Raw genomic sequence first — 10,412 nt, 5'->3', positions numbered from 1 at the left:
GTAATGCTTGTACGTTTAAGATTTTGTCGTATAGTTAAATATTCTTGGGTAAATTTATATGTACTGTCTAATAAGGGCAGGGGTTATTTTTTATTTTTTTAAGCTTTGAAAATATTTTGCCCACCCCTACTAGTATTGTAACCTAATGTCTTTGTGTAATTTTCAAAGCTGACATCTTAGGGAGATATTTATTTTATTAGTGTTTTTTTAGTACCTTGGTGAGTATAATAGTCACTAAATAAATTTAAGTACTCTGCCATATGTATACCACGTGAGTATTTTGAGTTGTGGCATGACTTGGTTATATAATTTCTTTTTTGTAATACCATGGCATTTAAAAACCTTTTTATTACATGAATATTAGAGTCTGATTTAATTACGGTTTTCTTTATCAGTTTAAGTGTTGCAAAACAGATTAAGTAGTTTGTTACATATAAAACGAAAGAATTAAATATCAAGATTCTCATTATTACCAAAATCTTAATATTTACCAAAATAATCCTTGAACTATATTTTATTTAGGAAAAATTAACAAAAATAATCCGAACTATTAACCATCTTCTCATTTTAATCTGAACTACTCTTTGACTTAGAATAAACCAAAGTATAGGGGGTAGTTGCTCATATTAGTTTAGGTAAGTAAGCAACCTGCTAAACAGGTTAAATTATATGTTTAGGACCCTTTTAATTTTTTAATTGGATTTACTCTTAATTTCATTTTTTTGATTCCTCTTTCCGAAAAATAAACCAGTTTCAAAAAAAAAAAATGTACATACTAGGAAGCAGGGGGAACGAGCAGTATTTGCTCTGATATTCTATTCTCTTGGGTCATATTCTTTAGAAGTTAATTTGGTGTAATGCACTTTGATTAGGGGACTGATGTGATGTTGAATTATTTTTTTTTATTTTTTTTCTTTTTTTTTTGTTTGCGGTATTTAGTTGGTCAGATCAATTTGGGATACACTTGTGCCAATTTTATTGTTTATTCTTTTGTTGGTGGCATAAGTGCGGTAGAAAGAATTACGTTTTACTTCTGAAATTTTCATAACATTGTATTATGCCTTGATTATTTAATCATTCCAAAATTTCAAGTTCCAGATGACATAAAAACTAACCTTACATATCAAAATTCATAATAAAATAAATGTGATCTTACAAAATGATCTAACAATTCCAGTCAAATGATCACATACAAAGATCAAAATTACATAGCCCAAGTATTATTAATGTAAAGATTGCACGCTACCATCAGCATTGAATAATGCTCCAATCCCAGTAGGCATATTAGTTCTTCCACCTCTCCTTCCACCACCATTTCTAGCTCCACCCCTGATACCACCTCTTCCACCACGTACAACACCACTTCTTCCACCACCTCTACTGCCCTTCCCCCCTCTAATCACTCTTCCTCCTCTACCAGTTTTCGAAGGCTTGACAGTGGCAGTGTGGTGTGTTGGTTCAGTTGAAACCACCCCGATGTTATCATTCTTTTTTGGTCTCCCCCTTCCCCTCTTAGCAAGAGGCTCCAAAGATTGAATGTTGTCTTTGTCGGGACACTTCATTTTATTGTGATTTTTTTAACTTGCAAATACTACATTGCATCTCTATTCCATGCTTTGTTAGCTTTCCCTTTTTCTTAGGGTCTTCCATAGGATTCTTCCTTCTGTTTTTTCTGGGCCTCCCTAGTCCTATTCTAATTGGTGGTGGATCAAGTGGAGCAACAATGGTAGGTCGGTGTCTCTCTCCTGGACATGGATTAATTGAACCACTATAAATTTTTGGATAGGTTTCCTTGCTATACCAATCATTAACCCAATCTTCAGCATTTTGATGCATAAGAAAAATACAACTTATGGCATGACAACATGGAATTCCAGTCAAATTCCATTTTTTGCATGTGCAGCTTCTAGCTTGTAAATCAACTGCCATGGAGTCCAGCCTATGATTCACTTGGAACTGATGTATGTTAGAAGGTAGTGCACAACAGTAGGCAGCTTTAGCTTTCTCTTTCTCTAGTTTATCTGTAACTCTTGGACAGATTTTATTAGTCCATTTTTCCTGAGCATTTCTTTTTAACACCATTCTTTGCATGAGAGCTGCCCTTATATCTTCAAGCATGTCTATGAGATGTTTATTTCGTGCATGTATGATATACCCATTCCAAGTTTCAGCCATGTTACTTAAAATTACATCACACTTTGTTGTAGTCTTCACAAATGCCCTGCAAAATAAGTTGGGATTGTGTTTGTTGAATGCAATTACAGCACCGGGGTTGACCTCCTCCATCTCCTCTAAAGCATCTTTGTAATCTGCTTCATTGTATGCCTTTGCGACTTTCCAGAACATTGCTTTCATCTCATCACCACCAAATTCCCTGTGCCATTTTGCAAAAATATGTCGACTGCAATGTTTGTGCTCGGCTTTAGGCAATTCATTAGCAACTGCAGTCAATATACCCTTCATAGAAAACAACTTACAATGCATAAATAATTGTTTGAAAACAAATGAAAGTATAAATATATAATGATTGTAAGAATTAAAAATAAAATAATATAAAATAAAATAAAATAAAAACAAAAAGAAGAAAAAAAAAGTGTGATGTGTGAAAACCTGATGCTGATCTGAAATAATTGTCCAGCCATCACCATCTGCTTCTCCAATTGCCTTCTTCAAATGTTTGAGAAACCAAGTCCAAGAATCCTTTGTTTCATTGTCCACCACTGTCCAAGCAAGTGGGTACATTTGCTCATTTCCGTCCCTGCCCACTGCACTCAAGAGCATGCCCCCCAAAACGGTTTTTAAGAAACATCCATCTATACAGAGCACTTTCTTACAACCATTGATCCAACCTTGCCTAACACCATCAAAACAGAAAAATACCCTTTGGAATATGGGCGGATATGTGGTTTTGATTGTCTTAAGCTTGAAGTAACTGTTGGGGCTTGATTGTTTCAGAGCTGCTAAGTACCCACCTAGCTTGGCATACTGTTCTTTCATTGATCCGTGGAGTATCTTATGAGCATAGTACTTCACCTTGTAAGCAAATGGAACTTTCACTAAAACTTTGTAAGCAATCCTAATGGTTTCTACAATTTCCTTCGCAGGCCAATGTGGCCTCGATTTAAATAATTCCAAAAGTTGTTTTACTATCCAAGTTGACTTTAGTTGTCGATTGGCCTCCATATTCCTATAGCAAGTGTGTTGGTCCTTCACTAATTTCACAACCAATGACTTCATTCCGTTGTCCCAACTGCAATAAAGCCTAAAAGGGCAACCATCATTGCATTTAACTCCAAGTCTTTGATTTCTACTTTTGTCACTGACTACCCAAGTAAGATTTCTCCCTTGAGCAACTTCATATCTAACTACACATTCCCTAAATTCTTGTTTGTTTGGAAATATGATATCAACATACCACCTAAATTTTGAGAAATCGGTTTGAGCGTTAACTATAACTGATTTCTTTTTTTTTCCTTCCGAGTCCTTATGCAATGTTCATCAGCTTCATCTGCAGATTGTAACTCATCACCACTGCTCTCATAGTCACTAACAAACTCTTTAGGATCAACAACTTCTTCCACAATAGTAGGCTTGTTTTGACCTGAAAGTCCATCGTCTATAACCTTTTTTTGTAACTCCCTAGCTATAGACAAGGCCTTAGCATTCCAAGCCTCTATCTTCTTTTTAGAATCTTTGTACTCATCATCATCGGTATCCCCATCAGAGCAAACTGTAAATTCCTCATCAACCACCTCCTCTTCAATGTCAACCTCATCTTGGTCTTGGTTAACAAGTTGATCTAATCGAAACTCATTGTCACCTCCCTCATTTTCAGCATTCCAAGGGGCTATATCACCATATGTTTCATAAACTGTTATAGGACTAGGATGATCATCCAATGTGTTCAACCATTCATCAAAAGTTTCATGTTTTTTTGAGTTTGTGAATTGAGTTCGAGATTTTTCAGGTTGTGAGGGCAGCAACTGTTGTGGGAAATAGGGTTCTTTTGTGAGTAATGAAGCTCTAATAGGAGTTTGTTGGGATGGGTAGGGGGAAGATCAGAGCCCTGTATATTAAATTCAATTTGGGCTTCAGATGTAACTAATAAAGGGGGTTCAGATCCAACTACCAAAGACCCATTATCTCCTTTTTTGCATTGTTTATTTAGAGTCCCAAACTGGTCCCCTGATTGTTTTTCAGTGGCACTTTTCTTTTTCCTAGGAGACAACTTTTCTACACATGCCTTTCCTACATCACCACCCAACTTTGAAACATAAGCAGTACAAACAACAAAACAGTCCACACACCTACATTTTAAAACAATGGCAAATAAAGTCCTAACCTCATTATCACTATAAACCCTCTTCAACCCATCCTCAAAGTTCTCTGCATTAGGCTCAAGGTAATATATGTCATCAATCACTAAATAATTACCACATTTTTTAGCCAACTCCTCCAAAGTAAACCAACAAAGCTCATCAACATCAACATCTACATCAAATGATTTGTCCACTCCACCAACATGTAGGAGTTTATAGGTACTACGCAGCGGAAATAATATGAATCATATTCAATAAAGTACCTAATCCCAAGAATCGCATGCATAACACACAAGACACATAATCATACCTTTGATGCGTGAATTCCACGAAGCTATTCGACAGGCAAATCAGGGAGAGAATAGAGCCCCAAGTGTTGCTCCTCTACTTAGTCCACGAGATTCGAACGAGCCGTCCACCAATACTAGATTGGTCGAGTGATTGAGGAAAATCGCGATCACCACCTTTTCGGACAACCGACCACCGCACGAACCACCACCACCACGAGACACCACCGGCGCCTAGGAGGAGGAGAGAGCCGTGAGAGAGAGGACTTTGAGAGAGGTTGGGTTTCGGGTTTGATCAAAAGATCAGTAAATTGCATACTTACAAACCTAGGCACCTAGTCTATTTATAATCCCATTATAATTAGACTAGTGCACGAAGCCCAAAACCCTCCTTATTCCTCCATATGGCCGGCCACCTAGAGTGATGAGGCCCATGATGGGCCTCGTCCTCTAATGCTCGATCTAGCCCCTTTGTGTGACCTTATAGGATCCGTCCAATTGGGCTTTGGCCTATTTTACTAGTCCAAATATCGTAAGTACCTCTAGCTATGGCAAAACGACGACCCAAATGTCCGGACTTAATTACCTCCATAATTTGATCCAATTATATATCTAGTAATTGCGCACGACGAAGACATAACTCCTTCAATCTCCCACTTGTATGAGACAAGGGTGCAATATTCAAATTCCTTAAGTCAATGTATATGTCGATTTGATAATATGATTGCATCACATGTCGAGATCATATTAATCTTGAAATCTGAGTTAGAATTACAAAACCAAATGATTACTGAGTAATGCATTTGAACGCGGCCACGTATTTTCTAAATTCTCCCTCTTCAAGCGGCCATGACACATTTCCTAATTTAATAGGTAGACTCTATCCAATCTTGTGGCAACAAGCCTCCCACTCAGCTTCTGAAATAACCGGGAAACATCCTTTATAATCTCTAGTTACGGGTAGACGTTTGAATGTACCACAGTTATAACATCCATTGAATGAAATCAATGTTCCACTCATGTCAGAGGAATCCACTAATATATATGGAAGCTCTATACTTGAACTTCAAAGTAGGTCATTTGTTTGATCATGCATCATTCATGCATATCCAAGTGATTGACCGAGCATCACTATGCCCCTATAGCCCATGAAACTACGCTATCCAATCAATCTTACATGCTAGTCCATTTGTTGAAATCATTTATGCCCACTTTAATGATCTCAAACTAGGAACTTAAATAATTTATGAATTTTGTTCACCTGTGGGGTTTCATTCAAAAGGTCATTAACCTAGTGAGCCCATCAATTCATAATTATTTTGGACATTTTATTTAATTTCAAAAACCATAATTAAATAAGAGAAATAATAATTTCTAGTTTTAAACATAATTCTGCAAATTGATGTATTTCCCATGTAATATGTTTTCTCGAACATACACAACTTAAATTACATAATTTGCTTCAATCCAAGACTTTAATATGACTTTCATACCTTTGTCTATGGAAGGGGTTTAGTGATTTCTCACTCATAATAAAACTTTGCAGAACGTAACCTCCCGCTGGTCAATGATCTCATAACTGAGGCGATATCTCATATCCATTTGTTTGGATTTGTGATGTGACCCTGGCTCCTTTGTTCTTGGGCAAAGGTGACCCTTTAGTAGGGCTGGCAAAATCTGACCCGACCCGAAAACACGACCCGAACACGACCTGAAAATAGCGGGTTAGGGTTGAGGTTTTCGACCCGAAAACTTAAATGGGTCGACACGAACCCGACCTGATTTTTAAATGGGTTAGGTTAAGGTTGGAAATCCTAACCCGAAAATGACCCATATAACCCGAAAAAAAAAAAATTTCAGATCATTATAGGTAACCCAAACTCATTTAAGTTAACAAAAATATCTATTTATATATAAAAAAACCCAAAGAAAATCTTTAGCCCAGCCCAAATCGAAATGAGCCATCCTAATAAAACCAAAAACCCTAAACTCCTCCTTTCTTTTTCACTCCACTCAGCCGCTTCTCACCCTTTCTCTCTCTTAAATCCCTAAACTACTCTCTAATCTTTTTCAACCCCTAAATTCCTCTCTAATCCTTGGATTTTCATCAATCTTTGCTTCCTGTTAAACACTTCACCTTCTTCTCAACATCTACTTCATCATTTCAAGGTATTTGTTGTTTTATATGTATTTGTTTTATGAAAAATACGGTTTGGTCATGCTAAAGTACAGTTTTATATGCTAATAATAGATGTTATTTTATGATAAATTGTTGTTGATTTGTTATGATTTCTGTTGTTAATTGTTGTTTTGCATGTTTTTATACGAATTTATCATGCTAATTAATATTAGTAGTTGTTGTATTTATACGGTTTTACATATTGAAATTTTGTTCTTAATTATTGTTTGTGTTATTTTTTATGGCAGCAAGTTGCGGCTACTCAATCCATCTTTCTTACAGAGAGGAGAAGATTCATTCCACTATGGAGGGTGGGCATAACCAAGAGAATTGAAGATTTTATTTAAATCACTATAGCTTTTAAAATTCAATTTGTAATTTGTTAAGTAGAACCCTTGGTTTGTAATCTATTAAGTAGTTTTGTTAGACAATTTTGTTCGGGTTTGAATCTCTGTGTTGCTTGAGAATTTAAAATGCAATTGAATGAACTGCAAAAAAAATAATCTTTTCAATGAATAAATCAGATTGGCTGGGTTGACCCAACCCAAATAAATCAACCTTTTTTAAGACACCTAAAAAAGTTTTGGGTCAAATCAGGTCATTTTCGGGTTGACCCGAACCCGAAAAATTCAGGTTCAGGTTGAGGTTTTCAACCCGAAATGTTAAATGGATCAGGTTCAGGTCAGGGGGTAGCTGACCCGAAATCAGCTGACCCGAACACGAACCCGACCCGACCTGATCCGATTGCCAGCCCTACCCTTTAGTCACATGACATTTTAATCCGAACTTCCTCTAAAACTATCCGACTATAGCTTAATACACATATTCTGACATTGAGCATGCAATAGTGCTCTGCTTTGAACTCTTCAAGCTCACTGTACTTCTCCACACTGACAAAATTGTGCATCTAGATCAACTTCTAGAATCATCTTGCTTGTTTGGAAAAACTTGCATCCGTAAAACTTTTGACAACTTGTTTACCTTTAACACCATAAACTAGAAAAATTCCTTTAGCGCTTCTCAAGTACTCTCAAGTACTCAAGGATTTGTTCTTGGTAACTCTCCGTATGCTTATTCTGTATTCTCTTGAAACTTGCTACATATGCACAAATCATATGTGACAACTTGCTTTGTACATTTCATGGCACATGTAATGGACCTTTTGCAGAAGCATAAGGTACACTACTTTTATAACTCAACTCTACTAGCTTTTAAGGCACTGAGTTTTACTGAGTGTAAAACCATGAGACATGGGAAGAGATCCTCTCTTAGAATCTTGCATCTTGAACTTGTCAAGAACCTTATCAACATAAGTCTCTTGATTAGGTCCAGTCATCCTTCAAGATTTACTTTGTGGATTTTGATTCCCAATATGTACTCAACACCTCCTAAGTCTCCCATATAGAAACAATCTTTCTAACCATTGCTTGACTCATTCAAGCATTGATATATCATTTCATATGAAATGTATGTCAACTACATACTAGACTAAGAAGACCAATTGCTCCCACTCTTTGAAGCCTTTTATTCTAGTAGGACGATAGAAGTCTCGCTAATTGAATTAGCTTGCTTCGACACATGTTTTATCAAATTAGCTGATTTCATGCGCCTTCGTCTTTGATGTAGTGTTATCCACATCCTTTTGTTGCTTGTCTCGAATCTCATCGAGATCTAACTTTACTCCCACTTGGCTTTGTAGGAAGACATTTCTTTCTATAAAGACACTATCGCGAGCAACAAACATTTTGTTTTTACGTGATTGTAGGAATAATACCTCTGATTTTAGGGTTTATTATGCCATCTTTGTAAACGTTTTACATAGATTTCATATTCCCTCAATCCTGTTTAGAAAAGATAACTTTGGATCATTTCCAGTCCATAACTCTTATGACATCTTTCTACTGCTTTGGTTAAGTTTCTGTTTATTATATTCGCAATTGTTGTTGTTCTAATGCATATCCTTAAAACGATATTTGTAAATCATTAAATCTTGGATCGAACCATGGCAAGCAAAGTTTGATTCCTGCATTATACATACATTTTAATTGTAATGTTCCTAGATTGTGAACTAATTCAACAATTCCTTTAGATGATCATTTGTTTTGAGTTAAATATTTATCACAATAATCATATTGTAGTGCTAAATTGTTTATCTTAAACTTGATTTTACATTTCATTTTGGAATTTTGAACATTTCAATGATTCCAGCCTTTATTTCATTAAGTAATTATCGACATATTTACTTAAATCGTTAATAAAGCAATGAAAAAGTTAAATCCTTTTTGCTAAATCTTGAACTTATGGTACACACACATCATATGTTTGTGTTCCAAAAGGTCATTTTAGCTCTTTTACCCTTTCAACTAAAAGGTAACTTGGTCATTTTACCTTATCAAGCATGACTACTAATTCTCAAGTGATTCATAATCATATAAAAGTAAGAGTCCATCCATAATTTTGGATGTGCAAATGGTTTATGTGACCTAACTTTACTTTGTTATAAGCAAGTTTGCTTTGAATCATCTAAATTTACTTTTGTGATCTACTTATATCAATGTCAAAAGTAAAATTAACTCATATCTAGCAAAATGAAAATAATTTATTACCTTGGTCATGGATCAACATTTGTCCAAGCCAAGTAAAACCAAATCAGTATTCAAAACAAGAAAACCGAAATATTATCTCATAAAAAACTGGAAATTGTTCTAAATGTCATGATAAACTAATCAGAAAATAAAACTATGAAGCTATCTCTAGCCACTTAAATACTCCTAGTGCACCTTCAAGCTCCATCTCCATGCTAACTTCACTTATTTGCAGTTCCTGCGCAACATCACAATGTTAAACACAGCAACTTGGTATCACATACCTTAGTGAAAGTTAAAATGTTTATAGTATTATACCTGAGGTTGATGCTCCATTCTTCTTCTTGAGGAAATCAAGGTATTTCTGGCAATTGCGTTTCCAATGCCCCTTCTTCTTGCAGTAAAAGAATTCACTCTCACTTGCAGCCTTGGGTTTTGGATTCGCCTTAGGCTTTTCAGGAGCCTTGGCAACTTGCTTGCCTTTGCTCTTGGCACTAGCCTTTTGCCCCTTCTTCTTGAACCTCTTTCCCTTTTGAATCATAAGAACTTCCTTCTTAGGTTCCTTAGGGATTTGTTTCTCAACACTAACCAGCATTGCATGCAATTGATTCATAGTCTTTGCATTAGCAGTCATGTTAAAATTCATGATAAACTGGTTGAAACTTTCTGGAAGTGAGTGGAGAATGATGTCTGTTGCCAAATAATCACTATATGGGTACCCCAGTTTCTCCATACTTTGAATTAGGCCGATCATTTTGAAAATATGATCATGAACTGTGGCACCCTTCTCCATTCTACAATCCAGAATCTCACGATGAAGCTCATACCTTTCAACTCTAGCTTATTTCTTAAACAAGGCTTTGAGTTCTTCCATGATTGAGTAGGCATCCTGGTCCTCAAAACGCTTTTGAAGACTAGGTTCCATGGTAGCAATCATTAAGCAAGTGATAGGCATAGCTCTATCATGAGCTTCCTTGTGCTTCTTGATCTCTGCCGCAGTAGGATTTTCTGGCAGAGGTCCGGGCAATGGGGTATCAATGAC

The 10,412-nt window shown here is 36.1% G+C and overlaps 1 protein-coding gene across 1 annotated transcript; it reads right to left on the bottom strand.

Annotated features, from left to right (window-relative positions):
* Positions 1-1,563: 1,563 nt before the first annotated feature.
* On the bottom strand, positions 1,564-3,183 carry LOC145619632 (uncharacterized). The gene is made up of 2 exons (XM_081674340.1): positions 2,611-3,183; positions 1,564-2,457 (listed from the first exon to the last, which is right to left on the bottom strand). The coding sequence occupies exons 1-2, from the start codon at positions 3,181-3,183 to the stop codon at positions 1,564-1,566; spliced, it is 1,467 nt and encodes a 488-aa protein (XP_081530466.1).
* Between the last annotated feature and the right edge of the window lie 7,229 nt (positions 3,184-10,412).

The sequence above is a fragment of the Chenopodium album genome, chromosome 27 (assembly GCF_948465745.1).
Source record: "Chenopodium album chromosome 27, dcCheAlbu1.1, whole genome shotgun sequence".
Classification (NCBI taxonomy): domain Eukaryota; kingdom Viridiplantae; phylum Streptophyta; class Magnoliopsida; order Caryophyllales; family Amaranthaceae; genus Chenopodium; species Chenopodium album.
This window is presented reverse-complemented; position numbering and strand designations above follow the sequence as displayed.

What these genes read in the sequence shown, in the direction of transcription:
- LOC145619632 (XM_081674340.1), bottom strand. Translation starts at nt 3,183, where the DNA reads ATGGAGGCCAATCGACAACTAAAGTCAACTTGGATAGTAAAACAACTT. An exon ending in TTATTTCAGATCAGCATCAG is followed by an intron (nt 2,458 to 2,610) that starts GTTTTCACACAT and finishes TTTTCTATGAAG; the next exon opens with GGTATATTGACTGCAGTTGC.